The sequence below is a fragment of the Hypanus sabinus genome, chromosome 7, assembly GCF_030144855.1.
Source record: "Hypanus sabinus isolate sHypSab1 chromosome 7, sHypSab1.hap1, whole genome shotgun sequence".
Lineage (NCBI taxonomy): Eukaryota > Metazoa > Chordata > Chondrichthyes > Myliobatiformes > Dasyatidae > Hypanus > Hypanus sabinus.
The window spans coordinates 107908902-107933405 of record NC_082712.1 but is presented as its reverse complement, the minus strand read 5'-3'; the positions used below and the strand labels follow the sequence as shown (position 1 = coordinate 107933405).

Below are 24504 nucleotides of genomic sequence, written 5' to 3'. Positions count from 1 at the left end.
TATTTAGTTGTTTGCCTGTTCTCCATCTCCCTCTGGTGCTCCCCCCCCCCCCCTTTCTTTCTCCTGAGGCCTCCTGTCCCATGATCCTTTCCCTCCTCCAGCTCTGTATCACTTTCGCCAATCACCTTTCCAGCTCTTAGCTTCATCCCACCCCCTCTGGTCTACTCCTATCATTTCACATTTCCCCCTCCCCCCTCTACTTTCAAATCTCTTACTACCTTTCCTTTCGGTTAGTCCTGACGAAGGGTCTCGGCCCAAAACGTTGACATCGCTTCTCCCTATAGATGCTGCCTAGCCTGCTGTGTTCTACCAGCATTTTGTGTGTGTTGCTGTCAGAACTAAGTGAAGGAAGGTGATAATAGAGTTTCTATATTTAAAAAAATAATTAAAAATAAGTATAAAATTAAAAATAATTAAAAAAATAAATAGCTATACAGTAGCAGTAACAGGCTTTTCCAGGCTAATAAGCCTGCACCATCCAATTACACCCATGTGACCAATAACCCATACGTATTTGAAATGTGGGATGAAAAAGGAGCACCCAAAGAAACCAATGTGGTAACAGGGAGAACATACAAACTCCTTACAGATAGTAACAGAACCGAACCCAGGCCGCTCACTCCATAATAGTGTTGTGCTCGCAGCTACGTTACTATGCCATCCCCAGGTGCATATGTGATCCAGATATACTACTTGCACAGTCAATCAGCAACGATGGTGCCGTAAACTGGAAAACTGATTACATGTGCTTACTATCATCAGCAGTTTGATGAGCGATTTTAGAGGTATTAACAGAACATTTGTATTAGCAGTGAGCCATGCTCCCTATGATGCTATTGCAAACAATTGCATATCACCAGCATGCTCACTTCAAGTCATTTGGCAGAAGCATTTTAGGCAAGGCCAGGAATAAGAGCATGCTTTCCATTACCATAATAACAAAAATGAATCTTAACACAAAATATAAATTACATCCGAAATTCACCAGGATGAATTTGATGGTCACTGGTGGGTCTGGAAAGTGATGGGAGGGTGAAGGCTGTGTGTGCCAGGAACAGGGGCTGGAAAGGGAGGGGGTGAGGTAAGAGAACAAATGGGTGAATAAGTGTGTCAAAGGAGTGACTGGTGAAATGGGTGGCAACTGTGGGGCTAAGCAGGACAGGCATGAGCTGTCAGAATAGTGGTCGTGGGAGGACTCAAAATGGAATGAAGCAGTGGGTGCAGGGCAAGCTATGAGTGGGATACAGAGGTTAGGAGATAGACTGAAGCAACTGCTGTCCATCAAGATCCAAGGTAATGATAAGCTCAGACAGGAATTTGGTGGAGAAGCATTATAAATGGTCCAGTCTCGCCTTTCAATCAACAGCCAAAAGCCGTTCCCAAAATAAATCACAGCAGGAAGAAAGCAGTAAAGATAGATTTAAAAACAGACCACCTTCTCTGCTGTGACGAGTTCCTGTAGCATGATATCACTTAAGCTAACCAAACACTGGACGGCAAAGGACAAGATGGAAGACACCATGACAACACCAACACAGCAGCCAACCAGCCATGAGGATAGGCCCCAACAGGAAGAATAACAATTGTGGAGACACAGACAAAAGGAAAATCTATTACTAGAACAGTCAGGTAAAGACATGGGTGAGGAAGAGTGCTAGGTAAATTACTGTCACAGTGAGGAGTTCTAACCTTGGAACAGAGCATCAAAGAAGAAAAAGCAGGAGGGTAGAAGCCTGTTGTACTGAAGGGAAGTGACCAGGTTGTGGTTCACTTGCTTCAAACACTTGTCTAATTGATTGTGAGCTCAACCCAAAATGAGTGATTTGTGCACCTTACCAGAAACCAACCCCCCATCCAAATTCCAGATTTAACAGCATTTTCTGCTTCAGGATGGAAACAGGATTGCTCACAGCTTCACCTCCAGACCCAGTGACGGCCAGCTTGCAAGCTAGCCTTTCCCTCTCCAGTCTATATCCCACTGTTCGGTAAGTGAGCAATATAAAAAGGCATGCCCAGGCTGACTGCTGCACTTTCACACATTCTGTAATAGACTTCCTGCTTTCAACACACCAAACCTGCATTTTTCCTTCATTGCTGTAAAGCATGAGTACACTGAGTAGTTGAAACACAGAATGGGCTCCACTTATTTGATGCTCTGCCCCCATGTCAGTAACTAGTTTACCTTCAAATGCTGCTGACGGTACAAATGCAGAGAAAAAATAAAGAAAGAATAAAAGAAAACACACAAATGACGATGGCACTACCATGGATATGCCCACGCTCCAGCCTGTGCTGAGCTGTTTACTGCACCCTACAGGAAGCAGGGTGGAGTATGGGCACTGAGATGGCATACCTTTACATTCCTGAGCAACTACCTTCAAACCCCTCCCTTTCCACACCCTCCAGTAGCTCATCCAGGTAACAAACAACTAGATTAACAGACAGCAGAATAATTTGATTCTTTCAGGTGTGTTTCTTGATCAGATGCACGTTATTGCGCATGATCTAGTACATTGTGGGTCTACACAGACTTTCCCCTTTCCTGTGGAGATCACCAGCCAAACAGAGAGCCAAAGGTAGGAGGGGAGATTCTGTTTTCCTAGATGCTGACTTGTGAACCATATAAATAGCAATGCTGATCTAGTTATGAATATATGGCACCAGCTGAGAACCATCTATTCCACCAGGTCTACAACATCCCAGTATTCTCCAGGCTGAGGCAGGTAGGCTTCACTGAGTGTTATGTCACAGGTAGTCACTGTGGAAACCAATTAAAACAATACCACTGGGTCTGGGAGCAATTATAAAGTAGCTCCTCTCAAAGCAGGAACAAGTGTCTTGAATTGAGAATGACACAGGAGAAGTCAGACACACATTGGACATGAAACAGCCAACAGGTTAATAATGGAGCTTCTCTGTACAACTTTATAACCATATAACAATTACAGCATGGAAACAGGCCATCTCGGCCCTTCTAGTCCGTGCCAAATGCTCACTCTCACCTAGTCCAACTGACCCGTACTCAGCCCATAACCCTCCATTCCTTTCCTGTCCATGTACCTATGCAATTTTACTTTAAATGACAATACTGAACCTGCCTCTACCACTTTTACTGGAAGCTCGTTCCACACAACTACCACTCTCTGAGTAAAGAAATTCCCACTCGTGTTACCCCTAAACATTTTCCCCCTAACTCTCAACTCATGTCCTCTTGTTTGAATCTCCCCTAATCTCAATGGAAAAAGCCTATCCACGTCAACTCAAAATTTTAAGTACCTCTATCAAGTCCCCCCTTAATCTTCTACGCTCCAAAGAATAAAGACCTAACTTGTTCAACCCTTCCCTGTAACTTAGGTGCTAAAACCCAGGTAACTTTCTAGTAAATCTTCTCTGAACTCTATTTTTTTGACATCTTTCCTATAATTCAGTGACCAGAACTGTACACAATACTCCAAATTCGGCCTTACCAATGCCTTGTACAATTTTAACACTACATCATAACTCCTATACTTGATGCTCCAATTTATAAAGGCCATCGTACCAAAAGCTTTCTTCACCACCCTATCCACATGAGATTCCATCTTCAGGGAACTATGCAACATTATTCCTAGATCACTCTGTTCTACTGCATTCTTCAATGCCCTACCATTTACCATGTATGTTCCTATTTGGATTATTCCTACCAAAATGCAGCACCTCACACTTATCAGCATTAAACTCTATCTGCCATCGTTCAGCCCACTCTTCTAACTGGCCTAAATCTCTCTGCAAGCTTTGAAAACCTACTTCATTATCCACAACTCCACCTACCTTAATATCAACTGCATACTTACTAATCCTATTTACCACTCCATCATCCAGATCATTAATGTATATGACAAACCACACTGGACCCTGTACAGATCCCTGAGGCACACCACTAGTCACCAGCCTCCAACCTGACAGTTATCCACCACTACTCTCTGGCATCTCCCATCCAGCCACTGTTGAATCCATTTTACTAGTTCAATACTAATACATAACGATTGAACCTTCCTAACTAACCTTCCGTGCGGAACCTTGTCAAAGGCCTTACTGAAATCCGTATAGACAACATCCACTGTTTATCCTCATCAACTTTCTTAGTAACCTCTTCAAAAAATTCAATAAGATTTGTCAAACTTGACCTTCCACGCTGACTGTTCATGTTGACTGTTCCTAATCAGACCTTGTCTATCCAGATAATTATATATACCATCTCTATGAATACTTTCCATTAATTTACCCACTACTGACGTCAAACTGACAGGCCTATAATTGCTAGATTTACTCTTAGAACCCTTTTTAAACAATGGAACCACATGAGCAATACGCCAATCCTCCAGCACCATCCCCGTTTCTAGTGACATTTGAAATATTTCTGTCAGAGCCCCTGCTATTTCTACACTAACTTCACTCAAGGTCCTACGGAAGATCCTGTCAGGACCCAGAGATTTATCTACTTTTATATTCCTTAAAAACGTCAGTACTTCCCCCTCTTTAATCGTCATAGTTTCCATAACTTCCCTACTTGTTTCCCTTACCTTACACAATTCAATATCCTTCTCCTTAGTGAATACCGAAGGAAAGAAATTGTTCAAAATCTCCCCCATCTATTTTGGCTCCACGCATAGCTGTCCACTCTGATTCTCTAAGGGATCAATTTTATCCCTCACAATCCTTTTGCTATTAATATAACTGTAGAAACCCTTTGGATTTATTTTCACCTTACTTGCCAAAGCAACCTCGTATCTTCTTTTAGCTTTACTAATTTCTTTCTTAAGATTCTTCTTACATTCTTTATATTCCTCGAGCACCTCATTTACTCCATGCTGCCTATATATATTGTAGATCTCCCTTTTTCCTAACCAAGTTTCCAATATCCCTTGAAAACCATGGCTCTCTCAAACTTTTAACCTTTCCTTTCAACCTGACAGGAACATAAAGATTCTGTACCCTCAAAATTTCCCCTCTAAATGACCTCCATTTCTCTATTACATCCTTCCCTTGAAACAAATTGTCCCAATCCACTCCTTCTAAATTCTTTCGCATCTCCTCAAAGTTAGCCTTTCTCCAATCAAAAATCTCAACCCTGGGTCCAGTCCTATCCTTCTTCATAATTATATTGAAACTAATGGCATTGTGATCACTTGACCTGAAGTGCTTCCCAACTCATACCTCCATCACCTGACCTATTTCATTCCCTAACAGAAGATCCAACACTGCCCCTTCTCTAGTCGGCACCTCTATGTATTGCGGCAAAAAACTATCCTGCACACATTTTACAAACTCCAAACCATCCATCTCTTTTACAGCATGGACTTCCCAGTCTATGTGTGGATCATTAAAATCTCCCACAATCACAACCCTGTGCTTACTACAAATATCTACTATCTCCTTGCAAATTTGCTCCTCCAATTCTCACTCCCAATTAGGTGGTCTATAATACACCCCTATAAGTGTTACTACACCTTTCCCATTCCTCAATTCCACCCAAATAGTCTCCCTAGCCGAGCCCTCTAATCTATCCTGCCAGAGCACCACTGTAATATTTACTCTGACAAGCAATGCAACACCTCCCCCTCTTGTCCCTCGGATTCTATCACATCTGAAGCAACAAAATCCAGGAATATTTAGTTGGCAATCACACCCCTCCTGCAACCATGTTTCACTAATAGCTACAACATATTTCCAGGTATCAATCCATGCTCTAAGCTCATCCAACTTTCTTACAATGCTCCTAGCATTAAAATAAATGCATTGAAGGAATTCTCCACTTCTTCCACTCTGTTTTTCTCTAACAGTACAAAGAACTTTACTGTCTTCTTTTTCTTCCTTCTCCCATACATCTGTTCCTACACTCTGGTTCCCTCCCCCCTCATATCTAGTTTAAACCCACTGGAGCCTCTCTAGCAAACCTACCTGCAAGAACATTTGTCCCCCTCCAGTTCAGATGTAAACTGTCCCGCCGGAGCAGGTCCCACCTTCCCTAGAAAACTGCCCAAATATCTATAAATCTAAAGACCTCCCTCCTGCACCATGTCTTCAGCCACGTGTTGATCTGCACTATCTTACTATTTCTAAAACCACCTGCACGTGGCACTGGTAGCAATCCTGAGATTGCTATCCTGGAGGACCTGTCCTTTAACTTGGCACCTAGCTCCCTAAACTCACCTTTCAGGACCTCCTCACTCTTCCTACCCACGTCATTGGACCACGACATCTGGCTGCTCACTCTCCCTCTTGAGAATACAGAGAACTCGATCCGAGATATCGCGGACCCTGGCGCCAGGGAGGCAACAGACCATCCGGGATTCTCAATCTCTTCCACAGAACCTCCTATCTGTCCCCCCTAACTATCGAATCCCCTATCACTACTGCTCTCCTCTTCTTCCTCCTTCCCTTCTGAGCTGAGGGTCCAGTCTCGGTGCCAGAGACGCAACCACTGCAGCTTATCCCTGGTAGGTCATCCCCACCAACAGTATCTAAAACGGTATACTTATTGTTGATGGGAACAGCCACAGGGGTGCTCTGCTCTTCCTGTCTATTCCCCTACCCTTTCCTGACAGTCACCCAACTACCTATCTCCTAGGGGTGACTACCTCCCTGAAACTCCTGTCTATTTCTGCCTCTGCCTCCCGAATGATCCGAAGTTCATCTAGCTCCAGCTCCGGTTCCCTTAACACGGTTTGTCAGGAGCTGCAGCAGGATGCACCTTTTGCAGGTGTAGTCATCAGGGACAATTGTGCTGTCCCTGACTTCCCACATCCTGCAAACGGAGCACTCAACTGCCCTAACTGCTGCCTCCATTACCTACTCCTAAACCAATCAGATTAATTAAAGGAGTTTACCCGGCCTTACCTCACCTGGAGTGAAGCTCGTACTCAGTCTCTGCTCACTTTTTAAATTCCCCCGCTGACCTCAGAGGCTGACTTGCATGCGCTTGCGCAGTCGTGGCCCCATTCAACCTCGCCTCTGCCTGTTCTCGCCAAAGCCGTCCCACTCTGCCTCAGTCCACTCTGACAATGGCCGCTGTATATGGCGGTCTTTCTTTTAAACCTTTGGCGTGCTATGTCACACGCCTGTGAAGTCTAGCCTCTTTGCCCCGCTCAGTTTAAAAAAAAAACAGCTTCTCTCCGAGGTTCTTTTACCTCTTTCCTCTCCACCTCTTGCTTTGATTTAAATCTAAAATTTAAATTTAAATGGTCTCTGAAAAGTCCAGCTAGATCAGTCCTAATGAAAGTGAGACAGATGTTGGTGAAGGGCGTGACTGACTCTCGTGAAAGGGCAACATAACAACATAAACCAAGGCACACTGCAAACACAAAGTTTTAAGGTCAAACGACTCAGTGAAGCTGAACCAGCAAGCACATTGCTACCATCCACGGGCAACGACTGCAGAAGACCAATCCCCTCACCCAGCTAACCCAAGGGACTGCACACTCCTCTAGATCCACTCCCATCTGACCCAAGACACTGTAACTAAGCCAGTCCTCATCCACCCAACCTAAGAGACCAGACCACCTCAGCAGAGTGAAAGCATCTCAACCTCAAATCACCCACCACCAAACCAAAAGTTGTCAGTTCACCCAACAGGGGAAGCCATCATTTCCAAAAGCAACCCCCACCACCACACATAGACAATCTAACAATGAAAGGTTAGTAAGACCATGAGCCCACACCCTCATAGACAATACAAGGCTGGTTAAGACCATGGCCACTCACCATCGCCAACATTGCTGACTATGGTGGAGAAATTCAGGTGCGGGGCAGTGCAGTCATGTCTAAGTAATGCAGCGCCACATGACTGAAGACAAGACTTGCAGCTTTGCTCTGGTTTTATCTGATGCCCCTTCCTGCAAAGCTCCCATGTGTAATCAGATGGTATGATGTCTAGATTACCAACCACCATGTTCTACCTGCCTCAGATACAAAAAACTGGAGGAACTCAGCAATATCTATGGAAATGAATAAACAATCAATGTTTCAGGCTAAGACCATTCTTCAGGACTGGAAGGGAAGGGGAAAATGTAAGAATAAAAAGGTGGGGGGGGGGGGGGAGGAAGGAGGATAGCTAGAAGGGGTTAGGTGAAGCCAGGTAGGTGGAAAGGGTTGGAGAGTAGACCATGGCAGAAAAGGAAGAAGGAAGGGCACCAGGGGAAGATAATAGTCAGGCGAGAAGAGGCAAGAGGCCAGACTGAGGAGCAGAAGAAGAGGCAAGGAGGACGGAAAAAGAATTACTAGAAGGAGAAATTGATGTTCGTGCCATCAGGTAAGAGGCTACCTACACCAAACATGAAAGTGGCCTCATTGTGACAAAAGAGGTGGCCATGGACTAACATGTTGGAACCAGAACGGGGATAGGAATTAAAATGGTTGGCTACTGGCAACGTTCCCTCTAAGGCTGATTTATACTTCTGTGTAGTGGCATTTATACCTGTGCGTTGGTGTGCCTGTGTCGCTCTGCAATTCACCGCAAAAATGCTAGTTGGCGGTGGGGTTCCTATGCCACTGTGTAGAGTTTCTTCGTGTACTTCAAACAATGGCAACTGAGCGCATCATGTTGGAGTTGGAGCTAATAAGTGTTGAACAAGGGTTTTATTGAAATTACTGCAATGCAGAAAAGAGAGAAAACGTTGGAAGAGATGGAATGTATGACCATTGAACGGATTGAGGCAGAAGGAGGGTGAATTTTCTGTGCTTGTGCCGCCACTAAGAGAAATGGATGAGGAAATGCATTTCAAATATTTTCAGATGTCGGCAGGTAGATTTGACGATTTGGTTCATCATCTCCAACCAATTTACAGTGAGCCCTCCTTATCCGCGAGTTCCACATGTGCGAATTCAACCAACTGCGAATCGAGAAAACCCAGAAGTGCTCTTCCAGCACTTGTAACAACAAGGATGTACAGACTATTTTCTTGTCATTATTCCCTAAACAATGCAGTATAACAACTAGTTTATATAACATTTACATTGTATTAGGTATTATAAGTAATCTAGAGATGATTTAAGGTATATGGGAGGATGTGCGTAGGTTACCATGGAACGGGATGGAAAAAAAATCAGAAGTTCTCTTACTACGTAAGTGAGAGAGGCCCTGCCCTGATGAACTACAATTATTACTAAGCAATGCAGTGGTTTAATTATTGGGTTTTGGGTTTTTAATCCTCTACATCAACCAAATCATCCGGTATTATTTAGCGTCAGTTAGTCAAATGCTTGTCTTGGTATATAGTATATATTTTACCTTTCTATACATATAAAACACTTAAGAACATATGTTTCAGCGCCAGGCTCAGGAAGTTCCCGAGTTTGATCCAGTGACAAACCACTTCCAAGCGCGCTCTCCTAATGTGCCTGGTTGATGTGGAGGATTAAAAACCCAAAACCCCAAAACCCAATAATTAAACCATTGCATTGTTTAATAATAATCGTAGTTCATCAGGGCAGGGCCTTTCTCACTTCATCTTTTAAAATTGTTCCTATCGTTAACCGACTGTAGCCTAACACTTTTCCAATGACCGATGGCGTTTCATCTCTTTCCTATAGCTTTATTATTTCCACTTTATTTTCAATTGTGATCGTGATTATTTTCATGAACAGAAACACTGCGGATTCAGAGCTTGACCGCTGGGTCCTAATGTCCACCGCACTGAGACAGGCTGAATAAGGGACTATTCAGCATCCGTGTTTTTTTGTATCCGTGAGGGGTCCCGGAACCAATCCCTCGTGGATAAGGAAGGCTGACTGTATTTCGTGTCAGTGTATGCACAGTATGCCTATAGACAGGAGGAAATGCGATGCTACCAAGCGGACCAATCACAGTTGTTGCTGTCTGTGTCGCCGCAACGCGCAGATACATTTTTGGAGAGGTGCATGTTAGGCTATAGGGTAGGGCATAGGGTACAGTGTAGGTTATGCGGCTACATTGTACCTACAGCGTTCATTTGACGCAGAAGTATAAATCAGCCTTAAGGCAGGGGTCTGTGGGCCGGATCGCATAGTAATAAGCAGACGATGGGCCAGATAAATGCCATAAAAAACTTGAAATATGGAAATTATCCATTTAAATACACATAGTTATGCTTTACCTCAAATTAATGAATAACACATGCTAGAAAATCATTTGTACTTAAGGTTGCCTACCCCTGCTCTAAGTGTGTATGTGTGCACTTGCACACATCTTTTGCTACTAGTGCACAAAGGAACATAAACTGCACTCAAAAGGTTGTTACCCTCTATCTTGTTGGCATGTTAAGTATATTTCACGATCATATACAATCACATTTCCTTTGCTAGTTTCTGATGTGGATGGTGTTAATTACATGGAGTTTGTAATTGTCTGCAGACTATAGAACTGCCTTATATTTTATCGAAGAAATTATTGATTCACTAAGTGCTATTCCAAAGAAGCAAAAGGCCGGAAGTGCAAAAGAATTGCTCGTTCATTTAAAAATGAATAGATTAATGAAGCAATTGAAACTGCCACACCGAGAGCTCGTGGGGTCAGGAACGTGCAGCTACGAGAAATATTTATGTAGGATACAGAAACTGGTGTTATTTGGTGTATTGTCATGATGCAGAAGTTGCTGGAGAATTTGCAAATGGGAAGAAGTGGAGTGATATTTGGAAACTTGACTTTTTAAAGCGTCATTTAGCAAGCAAATCACATATGGATGGTGTGCAAAAGCTCCAGCGAAAAAATCCTTCAGAACTCTCTACAGGCCTGCTATACAGTATATGTTTTGTGAGAGAGCAATTGAATGAGAGCAAAAACTATCAAACCCAGAGGAGATCAAATTACTTATTGACAGTGTTTTGGCAGCTGTTAAAATGAATACCTCTATATATAAAATTCAGTGTGCATGTTGCCATTAGGCAAAAAATTGCACAGTACAAGATTTTTGCACACACTGGTCATTACAAATCAGAGGGAACATTGCTCACCAGAAAATTCCACTTTTGGGAGCTAGAGGTTAGGTGTTCCACAAATTACATCCCGTCTCACCAATCAACCAGATACCATCATATCCACCAAATATGATGGACGACCCCATCAGATTTGCAGGTAAAGGACTACTTGGGGGCGTGAATGGAGGTAAGGGAGGTGGTGTATGGACAAGTAGAATATTTCTGCTCCTTGCAGAAATGTGCCAAGAGGAAGATTAGTGCAGAGGAACAAATGGACAAGGGAATCACAAAATGGTCTCTGCAGAAAACAGAGTGTGGGGAAAGGTAAAAATCTGTTTGGTGGTAGGATCTCATTTAAAGATGGTGAAGGTTGTGAAGAGTGATGTCTTGGATGTGGTAGATCATGGAGTGGTAAGTGAGGACAATAGAACCATAGAACATTACATCACATAAACAGGCCTTTGGGCCTTTCTTGGCCGTGCCGAACCATTTTTCTGCCTAGTCCCACTGACCTGCACCTGGACCATATCCCTCCATACACCTCTCATCCATGTACCCGTCCAAGTTTTTCTTAAATGTTAAAAGTGAGCCCGCATTTACCACTTCATCTGGCAGCTCATTCCACACTCCCACCACTCTGTGTGAAGCCCCCCCACCACCACCAATGTTCCCTTTAAACTTTTCCCCCTTCACCCTTAACCCATGTCCTCTGGCTTTTTTTCTCCCCTAACCTCAGTGGAAAAAGCCTGCTTGCATTCACTCTATCTATATCCATCATAGTTTTATATACCTCTATCAAATCTCCCCTCATTCTTCTCCGCTCCAGGGAATAAAGACCTAACTTTTTCAACCTTTCTCTGTAACTCAGTTTCTCAAGTCCTAGCAACATCCTTGTAAACCTTCTCTGCACTCTTTCAACCTTATTAAAATCCTTCCTGTAATTCATTGACCAAAACTGCACATAATACTCCAAATTGGGCCTTACCAATGCCTTATACAATCTCACCATAACATTACAACTCTTATATTCAATACTTTGATTTATAAAGGCCAACGTACCAAAAGCTCTCTTTACGACCCTATCTACCTGTGACGCCATTTTTAGGGAATTTTGTATCTATATTCCCAGATCCCTTTGTTCTACTCAGTGCCTTACCATTTACCTTGTATGTTCTACCTTGGTTTGGCCTTCCAAAGTGCAATATCTCACATTTGTCTGTATTAAACTCCATCTGCCATTTGTCAGCCCATTTTTCCAGCTGGTCCAAATCCCTCTGCAAGCTTTGAAAACCTTCCTCACTGTCCACTACACCTCCAATCTTTGTATCATCAGCAAACTTGCTGATCCAATTTACCACATTATCATCCAGATCATTGATATAGATGAAAAATAAAAATGGACCCAGCACTGATCCCTGTGGCACACAACTAATCACAGGCCTCCACTCAGAGAAGCAATCCTCCACTACCATTCTCTGACTTCTCCCACTGAGCCAATGTCTAATCCAATTTACAAGAGGAACTCCTTCCCCTAAGGCAGCAGGAAAATGAGGTGAGTGCAGATGTCCAGGAAATGGAGGGTATGCAGATGAGGGCAGCAACAATGGTAAAGGAAGGAAAACCCTGATCTTTGAAGGAGGACACTTCTGATGTCCTGGAAAAGTCAGCCTAAACCTGGGAACAGAATGCGGCAGAGATGAAGGAACTGAGAAAAGTGAATAGTATTTTTACAGGAGGTAGGATGGGAAGAGGTATAGTCATATAATATGTTGGCAAACATTTTGTCTCCAGAAGAGGAGGCAGAGATTGAGAAAGGAGAGGGAGGTGACAGAAATGGACCAAGTGAATTTAAGGGCAGGGTGGAAGCTGGAGGCAAAGTTGTTGAAATTGATGAGCTCAGCAGGTGCATGAAGCAGCACCAATACAGTCGTTAATGTACTGCAGGAAGCATTAACAGGGAAGACTTAGAACATGGACTGTTCTACGTACCCAATGAAAAGGGAGACATGGCATAGCATCTGTCCCCAGGATGAGGTTTTATTTCAGTAGACCATGGTCAAGGTGAGCAGGTGTGAGGCAAGGTCAAGGGGGATTCAAAGCAAGCACAGATGAGACAAAGCCGGGGCAAGCAGAGGCAAGGCAGAATTGAGGCCTATCCACCTAAACCAAAAGCAAGGAAAGACCCAAGGTTTGATCAATCTAAGCTCCAGGCCAATTTGGAAAGGTCAGGCATGGGCTGAAGCATGGTGGCCAGGTCCAGGGTCAGAGCATATCGAAGCAACAAGGCCTGGGTCCCAGAGTGAGGAATGATTCAACGTTTGGACAATTTAAAAGAAGGCTACATTGAAAAAGAAAGGTGTTGGGTCAGTTCTGCTCTCTGCTCCGTGACAGTTACTCAGCTCTGCGCTGAACTGAGGCCAAGGCTGTGGCCTGCTCCGGCTGTTCAGGACTTCATGTCTGTGGGCTCACTTTTGTTCTGAATGCTATTTACTTACTTTTATTGTTTGCATGATTTGTTTTTTTCCTCCTCTGCATGTGTACATACTTTGATAATAAATGTACTTTGAACCTCCGCCCTTACCTCCATTCAGGGTTCCAAACTGTCCTTCCAGGTGAGGCAACACTTCACCTCTGAACCTATTGGGGTTGTATCCAGTAGCCCAATGCAGCCTCCTCTACATTGGTGAGACCTGATGCAAACTGGGGACCACTTTGTTGGCACCTTCACTCCAACTGCCAAAAGCAGAATTTCTCCTTGGCCAACCATTTTAATTCCTATCCCCATTCCAACACATCAGTCCATGGCTACTACCTTTTTTACCACAAGGTGGAGGATCAACATCTCATATTCCGTCTAGGTAGCCTCCAATCTGATGGCATGAACATCTATTTCTCCTTCTTGCAATTTTCTTTCCCTCACCCTTCCCTTTTCTTCTATTTCCCACTCTGGCCTCTTACCTCTTCTCTCCTGCCTATCATCTTCCCCTTGATGCCCCTCCTCCTTCTCTGTCTCCTATGGTTCATTCTCCTCTTATCAGATTCCTTCCTCTCTTTAACTTCACCCACCTGGCTTCAGCTATCACCTTCCAGCTAATCCTCCTTCCCCTTCTCCCATCGTTTTATTCAACAATCTTTCCCTTCCAGTCTTGAAGAAGGGTCTTGACCCAAATCATCAACTGCTTATTCATTTCCATAGATGCTGCCTGGCCTACTGAGTTCCTCCAGCATTTTGTGCATGTCGCTCTGGATTTCCAGCATCTGCAGAATCTCTTGTGTTTATGTTACCTGCTTCAGATGCTTCTTCAGCTCACTGGCTTCGGGTTCAGGCATGAGGGGCAACAGCTCTGCGTTCGTAGGAGCAATAACCTGCCAAATATTTAAAAAAAACTGGTTAAAAAAAAATCACAGCCCAAAACACAAGAGAAGCTGTCACATGGATGGGAACTGATCTGACTTTAACAAATCTGTTAAATTAACTGTACAGACCTGACTGCAACTACAAGTTTGCAGTTCTACCTACTTGTCAAGTCAGCCTATCTCTACCTTACCTATATTCTGCTTCTTCCATCATTTGGAAGGACAGAGTTCCAAAGAGTTCAAAACTCTCAGAAGCACTTTTGACTTACTTATCTTAAGTGGTGACTCCTAACTTTTAAAACATCAATCCTATTTTTGGTTTCCTCCACGCAACAGTTAACCTGTCAAGACCCTCAAGAATCATAGGTTTCAATCTGATGAGCTCCTGCTTTTCTATACTTCCATCAGACAGACCTAGCCTATCCAATCTTTCCCCATCAGAGAACCTGAATACAGGCAACCCCTGGGCTACGAACGAGTTCCATTCCCGAGTCCGTCTTTAAGCCAGAATTGTACGTAAGTCGGAAAAAATACATCTGGTATTATTTAGCGTCAGTTAGTCAAACGTTTGCCTTAATATATAGTACATATTTTACCTGTCTGTGCACATAAAACACTTAAGAAACGTATGTACTCCAATAATTAAACCACTGCGTTGCTTAGTAATAATTGTAGCTTTCATCGGGGCAGAGCCTTTCACATGCTCCATTATTCTCACTTTATTGTTTAAAATTGTTCTGATCATTGACCGACTGTAGCCTAACACTTTTCTAATGACCGATGGTGTTTCACCTCTTTCCAATCGCTTTATTATTTCCACTTTATTTTCAATCGCGATCGCTTCCCATCAATGGAATTGAAACACTGCGGGCAGCGGGTCCCAAACTACACCAGCTCCTGAGGTCCACTGGGTCCCAAGGACCACCACACTGAATTCCCCTGGTCCGAAAGTCCATTGCACTGTGACAGGTTAAATGGGACAAGTGGGGGCTGTGCTGGGTTTGGGTATTTGATCCTCCACAATATTCCGCATGGGAATTTAAACGGGAGGTGGCATTGTTTTTTTTATGATGTCGAGTTGCGAACTCAACATCAACCCGGCACGGATGGTACAGGAGTCACTAGATCGAAATCAACCTGGCACAGGAGTGGTCTGTCACTGGATCAAACTCTGGAACCTCCGTTCTCCAGCTGATCTCACTGCGCCACCAGCTGACCGGAACGGGGGGGGGGGGAGGGGGCGGCGGGGTCAGGGTGAATCTTGCTAAGAAAAATTTCAGCCATATTCAAAGTTACACACTCACAGTGTCAACTGCAAAGACTTAAAATGGCAGACGGCGTTCTCCTTCCTCGGTTCGTAAGTACGAGTTGTCTGTAAGTCGGACATTTGTAACACGGGGACTACATGTATTCCAGGCACCATAAACCTCATCTGGAACTGTTTCCAATGCATTTCTGCCCTTCCTTAAATAAGACCTATGCTGTACACTAACTCCAGATGTGGTTTCATCAATAAGAAACCAAAGCAGACCCTCCCTATTTTAGTACTCAATCACTATAGCAATCAGCAATAATATTGTTAGGTTTGCTGTAACTTCACAACAGCGAAAGTTCTGCCTCTGCATGTCAAAGCCCTAAACTCTGACTGTAGATAATATGCGTCCACTAATTGTTGTCCTGCCAAAATGGACAATGGCTGGTGGAATTTAACCAGCCATGGTGCAAGTGCAATGTGATTCATTTTTGGGGATACTGCTGAGGAGCAGTGATCATAACATGAAAGAATTCACACTGCAGTTTGAAAGGGAGAAGATGAAGTCAGATGTATTAGTATTACAGTGGTGTAAAGGAAATTACAGAGGCATGAGAGAAGAGCTGGTCAAAGTTGATTGGAAGGGGGACATTATCATGATGACAAAAGGCTTGGGTTTTTGGTGGCAATTTAGAAGGCACAATAGATACATCGCAAAGATGAAGTAGTACTCAAAAGGAAGGAGGGGGGAACTGAGGCTGACAGGGAAGTCAAAGTCAACATAAAAGTAAACGAGAGGGCATATATCAAACAAGAGTGGGAAGTTAGAGAACTGGGAAGCTTTTAAAAACTAACACAAGGCAACTAAAAAAGCCATAAGAGAAAAGATGAAGTATATGAAACAAGCTGGCTAATAATATAAAAGAGGACAGCAAATATTTTGATTAGATATATAAAGATTAAATGAGAGGTGAGAGTGGTTATCGGACTGCTGGAAAATGTCGCTGGCGAGGTACTAATGGGGGACAAAAAAACTGCAAACAAATTTAATACATATTTTGCATCAGTCTTCACTGTGGAAGACCTGAACAAAATGCCAGAAATTTAAGATTGACAGGGGGCAGAAAAGAGTGTAGTTGCTTGGGAGTAATCAAGTACTTCCGCCTTTGTAGTTACTAAGGAGAAGGTGCTTGGAAAGCTGAAAGGCCTGCAGGCAGTTAAGCACCAGATTCTTGAAAACTTGAAGGAGATTCTTGAAGGAGGACTGGAAAATTGCAAATGTCACTCTGCTCTTTAAGAAGTGAGGGAGGCAGAAGAAAGGTATTTAGACTGTCTTCAGTGGCTTGGAAGGCGTTGAAGTTCGTTATTAAGGATAAGGTTTCGGGGGTACTTGGAGACACATGATAAAGCAGGCCAAGTCAGCATAGTTCCTTCAGGGGAAATTCTCCCTGACAATTCTGTTGGAATCTTTGAGGAAATAACAGGCAGGATAGACAAAGGAGAGTCAGAGGATGTTGTTCACTTGGATTTTCAGAAAACCTTTGACAAGTTGCTATACATGAGGCTGCTTAACAAGATAAAAGCCCATTGTATTACAGGAAAGATACTAGAATGCATAGAAGAGTGGTTGCCTGGCAGGGGGGCAAAGAGTCAGAATAAGGGGACCTATTATGGTTGGCCAATAGTGACTAATGATGTTCTCCTGGGGTCAGTATTGGGACAACTTCTTTTTACATTATATGTCAATGATTTCGATAACAGAATTGATAGCTTAGTGACCAAGTTTGCAAATGGTACAAAAAAGGGCAGGTAGTGTTGAAGAAGCAGGAGTCTGCAAAAGGACTTGAGACAGATTGGAAGAATGGGCAAAGAAGAGGCAAATGATATATAGTGTAGGGCATTGTACGGTCCTGCAAATTGGTAGAAGGAATGAAGGTGTAGAGTAGTTTCTAAGCGGAGGAGAAAAAACAAAAATCAGAGTTGCAAAGGAACTTGGCAGACTTTATGCAGCATTCCTAAAGGTTAATTTGCAAATTGAGTCGGTGATAAGGAAGGCAAATGCAATGTTAGCATTCATTTTGAGTGGACTAGAATACAAGATGTAATGCTGAGGTTTTATAAGGCATTGTTCAGACTGCACTTGGAATATCAACTATAGCTCCACATTTAATACCATCATTCCCACAATCCTTATTGCGAAGTTGCAGAACCTGGGCCTCTGTACCTCCCTCTGCAACTGGATCCTCGACTTCCTAACAGGAAAACCACAGTCTGTGCAAATTGGTGATAACATATCCTCCTTGCTGACAATCAACACTGGTGTACCTCAGGTGCATGTGCTTAGTCCGCTGCTCTACTCTCTATATACACATGACGGATGATGTTGGTTAGGCATGGGGGTGGGGGGGGGGGGGCAACTGAATTTTGGCAGAAGCTTCCACAAGCCATCTCTACCAACAGTGTCAAACGTTTTGGTTAGATCAAAAAATGTGACATAGAGACTTCTCTGCTGCTCAACGCATTTCTCTTTGAGCTGCCTCAGTGAGAAGATCATGTCCACTGTACTACAGCCTGTTCAAAAACCACACTGGCCTTCTGGAAGGACGTTGTCACTGATGTTGGACACCAAGTGTCTAAGGATGATCTTCACGAGGCATTTTCCTCCAACTGACAGAAGAGAGATGCCACGGTAACTGCTGCAGTCTCTCGTCTCCCTTTTTCTTGTAGATGGTCACAATTGAAGTCTTTGAAGTCTTGTGGTAGTTCTGCAGCTCCCCACAACTTTGTGAACAGCTGGTGCAGGCATGTCAGTGTGTTACCACCATACTGGTAGCTATCGGCTGCGAAACCGTCAGGCCCTGGTGCTTTGTTGGGTTTTAGCTGTTTGATGGCTTTGATGACCTCGTGAAGAGTAGGGGGAGCATCAAGCTTGAACAGTATGGGTCAAGGGAGTACTTTGCCTAGTGCTTCATTGGTGATGGTTCCTGGTCTGTTCAGCAGCTTGTGGAAGTGTTCTTGCCATCTTTTCACGTGCTCTGACTTCTCAGTGAAGATGGATGTACTGTCCTTGCTCAGGAGTTGTGAGGTGCCTTGTTTTGATGGACGATACACAACCATGGTTACTTCATAGAAGCTTCTTGAGTCATTACAGTCAGCGAAGGCTTGTAACTCCTTGGCCTTGTTCACCCACCATTGGTCTTTCATAGCTCTGAGCTGCCTCTGCAAAGTTGATTTTGCACTCAAAAAGTCACGTTTATTGGAACTTGAGTTTGGGTGTCGAAGAAGAGCCTGGAGTGCAGCTGCCTTAGCTCTTAGAAGGTCCTGCACAGATTGGCTGCTTTCATCAAACCAGTCCTGATGCTTGCACTTGACTTTCCCCAAGGTGTCCTGGGCAGTGCTATAGACCGTTTCTTTGAAAGCATTCGAGTGCTCAGTAATACCATATCAACCAGTCTGCTTACAGCAGTTTCCATAGAGGATTTCAGGGCATCGGCACACTCACGGTGTTTCAATTTAGTGTGTTCAGCCTTTTGGGTGGTTTGGCAGCATTCTGTCTGTGTGGAGGTTTGATCGATAGACATAGATCCGACCACACCATTTGATGATCAGTTGAGCGCTCAACTCTAGTGATACGAACGTCAGAGATGTCTCATTATCGGGTGATGACATAGTCAATGAGATGCAGCTTTTAGATCACAGATGCATCCATGTGCATTTGAGCTTGTCTGGCCATCTGAACGGTGTTTTGAATTCTGTGCATGTGCCAATATCATCTGTCAGTTCCATGAAGGCATGGAAGGCCACATCAATATGTGTGGTGAGTTGTCAGACTCATTTCCCATCAGCAAAGGCGTAAAACTGGGATGCGTTTTGGCTCCTACTCTGTTTGGACTATTCTTCACTGCTGTTCTTCAGGATGCCACGTCAGACCTGAAATCAGGGGTCTTCCTACAAATGAGGGCTGATGGCAGGCTCCTCAACCTTGCAAGACTGAGAGCAAAAAGAAAAGTCAGGGACATTGTGGCACATGAGCCACAGTTCACTGGTTGCCCACTCTCTTGAAGACTTGAAGTCACCAATCGCTTTGCCAGTGCAGCCAAACGCTTTGGACTGACAATCGGTCTGAAAAAGACACAAGTTTTGTACCAACCAGCTCCTGGCTCGACCTAGGAAGAACCAACTGTCTTCATTGATGACACTCATCTCAATGCTGTCAACAGGTTTTGTTACCTGGGCAGCACAATAACAGCCTCAGCTTCTCTGGATGTAGAGATTGAGTCAAGAACCAGAAAAGCCTGCTTTACCTTTGGCCAGCTAAAAGATCGAGTTTGGTCACAGAACATCAGATTAGCCACCAAGTGCAAGGTATACAGAGCCATTGTCATATCAGTCTTGCTATACAGATGTGAGATATGGTGCCCATATCAGAGTCACTTAAGCCAGCTTGACCAACTGCAGCACCAGCACCTACATTGATCTACGTTCTCTGATGAAGATCACTTGGCGAGACAAGGTCTCCAATACCAAGGTCCTCTCTTGAGCTGGAATGCCAGTAGTTTCAACCTTGGTGAAATCAGCCCAACCGCGCTGGGCAGGACATGTTGTCAGAATGCCTGACGGAAGACTGCCCAAGGACATCTTGTACATGCAACTGTCCAATGGTACCCGAAAACGAGGAGGCCAGCGACTACGGTACAAGGATATTCTGCACAGGAGCATCAAGAAAGCTGACATTACCCCATCAACATGGGAGGATCTGGCTCAAGGTTGCTCTCAGTGGAGGGATACTATCAGAAAAGGTGTGGACGCTGCTGAGAACAAGCTCATAGAGGCAACAGAGGAAAGGCACAGGAAGTGCCACAACAGAGCTTCTGCCCCTGCTGCCCCTCCAGGCCTCACCTGCCAAGTATGTGGCAAGCAGTGCCTGTCAGGGATCGGCCTGTACAGCCACTCCAGGATGCACATATCAAACCCCACTAACTGACTGAAAGGAACCATCATCATCCTATGGGATGGATAGCCAGAGGGAGACAGTATTGATATAGACATGATTGTGTGGCTGGGCATAGCTCAAATACCATCTATAAATTTCCTGATGATACAACCATTGCTGGTAGAATCTCAGGTGGTGACAAGATGACATACAGGAGTGAGATATGCCAACTAGTAGAGTGGTGCCGCAGCAACAGCCTAGCACTCACTGTCAGTAAGATGAAAGAGATGACTGTGGACTTCAGTAAAGGCAAGACGAAGGGACACATACCAATCCTCAGAGGGATCAGAAGTGGAGAGAGTGAGCAGCTTCAAGTTCCTGGGTGTCAAGATCTCTGAGGATCTAACCTGGTCCCAACATATTGATGTAGTTATAAAGAAGGCAAGACAGTGGCTATACTTTATTAGGAGTTTGAAGAGATTTGGTGTGTCAATAAATACACTCAAAAACTTCTATAGTTGTACTGTGGAGAGCGTTCTGACTGGCTGAATCACTGTCTGGTATGGAGGGGCTACTGCACAGGACCGAAAGAAGCTACAGAAGGTTGTAAATCTAGTCAGCTCCATCTTGGGTACTAGCCTACAAAGTACCCAGGACATCTTTAAGGAGCTGTATCTCAGAAAAACAGTGCCTATTATTAAGGACCTACAACACCCAGGGCATGCCCTATTCTCACTGTTACCATCAGGCAGGAGATACAGAAGCCTGAAGGCACACACTCAGCGATTCAGGAACAGCTTCTTCCCCTCCACCATCCGAATCCTAAATGGACATTGAATCTTTGGACACTACCTCACAATTTAAAAAAAAAATACAGTACTTCTGTTTTTGTACTTTTTAAAAAATCTATTCAATATACCTAATTGATTTATTTATTTATTTATTTGTTCTCTGCTAGATTATGTATTGTATTGAACTCCTGCTGCTAAGTTAACAAATTTCAGTCACATGCCAGTGATAATAAACCTGATTCTGCTTCTGATTCTGAGCAGTATTGGTCCCCTTATGTAAGGAAAGATGTGCTGGCGCTGGAGAAGGTCCATGAAAGGAGGTTCACGAAAATTATTCTGGGTATGAAAGAGTTAACACGTGAGGAGTGTTTGATGGTTCTGTGCCTGTAATTGCTGGTGCTTAGAAGATTGAAGGGAGATCTCATTGAAAACTATGGAATATTGAAAGGCTTAGAAAGAGTGAACGTGGAGAGCATGTTTCCTACAGTGGGGGAGTCAAGAACCGAAGGGTGCAGCCTCAGAACAGAGGAACGTCCGTACGTCCATTTTGAACAGAGATGAGAAGCAATTCCTTTAGCCAGAGGCTGGTGAATTTATGGAAATCATCATCACGGATGGCTGTGCAGAACAAGTCACTGAGTATATTTAAAGTGGATTCTTTTTGGCTCTTGATTAGTCAAGAGAATGAGAAGATATGGGGTAAAGGCAGGAGAATGGGGTTGAGATGGATAATAAATCACCCATGATAGAATGGCAGAGTACTCGACGGGCCAAGTGGCCTAATTCTACTCCTATGTCTGATGGTCATATGATCTAACCTTTCCAGGCACTGTGCAACAGCCTCATGGTACAAAGCCTCACAGGTAATGTGAACCAAAAGCAATGAAATTAGAAGCAATAATTATTGGACAGTCAACTAAAGAATTTCAACCATCTCACTATGAATACAGCATATTAGGCCCAACCCATGGAGCCACCTTTCTGTGGATCCACTTGGAAATTGAGCTTCATTCTCCATCTCTCACATGCCTTACCTTATTAGCATCTAGATCAACAAGCCACACATCATCTGGCATCTTGAAATCAGCCTTGTAGAGGAGGAAGCTGGCCGGGACTCCAATGATGTAAGGGGTCGGAGCTAGTAGTAGCTTTAAAAAAAGATGTGAAGATGTAAATGATTGATTATTATTGGCAACTATTACATAGAAAGTAATATTTACACTCAGATAAAATGGCACCATGACACAAAGGATACAACTCTACCCAAAGACATTTCCATCTTAACATCACAAAACCGCAAAGCATCACAGCACTAGACATCACAATCCTCTGTTCTATCTGATCACGTGGGTGACCCTTATTGTATTCTCTTTAGTTTTCACAAAGTACAACTCCATCTCTACCAGTCACAGGCCAAGTATGAAAACCTCCCCTTTCCTCTCCCTCCTGCACAAAAAACTCCTTCACACAAGCCACTGTTGGCACAAATCCACTAGCATGTTCTACATTAAATTAACCCACTCCCATCCCCGGCTACAAACTAACCCCCTTTCATCCCTACCACCAGATACAAACTAACCCCCTCGCAACCCTGTCACAGGTTACAAACTGACCCTCCTCCCATCCCTGCCACCAGGTACAAACTGCCCTAACACCCCCCCACCAGTACAAACTACCCTCCCCTGATACAAAATACCCCTTATCTCTCATTCATAAATAAATTAACAAGTGTAATGTTTTTTGTGTGCATGTTCCAACCACTATAAGAGTCCGATAGCCAATATTACTGTCATCCCTTTCACTAACCCTAAAAGGGGCAGTATTATTCCATTCAGATGAGGGGGATGTCATTTTTACCAGGTAGCCTACCACAGTCAAGCTGAACTTTGGTTTCTCCAGCAAATCATCACCCTCCTCAAAAATCCCAGAGATAGGGGTCATGACGAACAGCCTGTGCTGTGTCCCACCCTTCATTGCAGCCGTTACTCTCTCCAACTGGGACCATTCCTCCCTGACCATCCCCCATAAGGCACTGCTTTCCTCCCAGCTCCCAGGGTGTCCACTTCCTTGTTGGATAAGATCACTCCACCTTCCCCAGCATCCAATATCCTTAACAACCACACTACTAACAGTTCCCCCAGCTTTCCTCTCTGTACTGATCTCCCAGCTCCACCAATTCCTCAGAAAATATTCCTTAGGCATCATGGAAGTGTTTCTGGTCTCCACTCCCATTCTTCCTCTAGCTGCAAGACACATTGCCCCGGAGTGAGGGATTGTCCTGGTGTGGGAGATTGGCCTAGAGGCCAAATTCCCACCCATCCTCCTGACCTACCATCAAACAAATATGCCCATCCCAGGTATCTGGGTCATCAGCCCATAAAATAAGGCTTTGGACCTTCACGAGACTGGTTGCCATTTATCCCTTTGGGCTGCTTCCTGCTGCTGGACTTTAGCCAGGTGGAAGTAGGAGTCCATACACTTTTCCCCCCATCTCCTCAGCCTGAGTCTGCACCAATGGGGCAGCCACCACCAGTGTCATGCACTGTTGATTCGCTACTTCCACTTCACATTTAAGGTTCTCCATTTCCTCCTCTTTCCGAAAGATTTTGAGGTGTCTTGAACTTCAGTACTGGTGAGACTGTCTAAGTGGGAGCCCCTCAACAGCCCACCTCCAACCATAGTAGTTAACAAGCAATACCTCATCCAAGGTGTACAAAGGAGTTGGGGAAACAGGTTTGTTTCCCACCCTGAATGGCATGTACTGGGTGTGCAGCTCGCTGGCCTCCCCTTACACCCCGCGGGCTGGTCTTGCTGCTGCTATCTGAGGTCTGCTGTGCCATGTGTAACATTTTGATGATCTGGCCTATCACCCGACCCACAAGTCAAAACTCCAGAAGGCAGTGAGTGGAAACAAAGAGGGCCTTTTCTGGTTGGCTGCCAGTGACTAGTGGTGTTCCTCAGGGGTCAGTACTGGGACCGCTACTTTTCGCATTGTTTGTCAGAGATTTAGATAACGGAATTGATGGCTTTGTGGCAAAGTTTGCAGATGATACAAAGATAGATGGAGCGGTAGGTAGTTCTGAGGAAATAATGTGATTGCAGCAAGGACTTAGACAAAATGGAAGACTGGACAAAAAAGTGGCAGATGGAATACAGTGTTGGGAAATGTATGATAATGCATTTTGGTAAAAGATACAATAGTGCAGACTATTATCTAATTGGGGAGAAGGTTCAAACAT

The 24504-nt window shown here is 44.1% G+C and overlaps 1 protein-coding gene across 5 annotated transcripts in view; it reads right to left on the bottom strand.

Moving 5' to 3' along the window:
• Positions 1-24504, bottom strand: part of madd (MAP-kinase activating death domain) — a 248446-nt gene that overhangs the window by 158488 nt on the left and 65454 nt on the right. For all 5 annotated transcript variants that reach the window (XM_059975345.1, XM_059975346.1, XM_059975347.1 and 2 more), the window contains exons 6-7: positions 22300-22413; positions 14218-14298 (exon numbers count right to left, since the gene is read on the bottom strand). In XM_059975345.1, coding sequence (XP_059831328.1) covers positions 14218-14298; positions 22300-22413 — 195 coding nt within the window. The remainder of the gene's footprint in view (positions 1-14217; positions 14299-22299; positions 22414-24504) is intronic.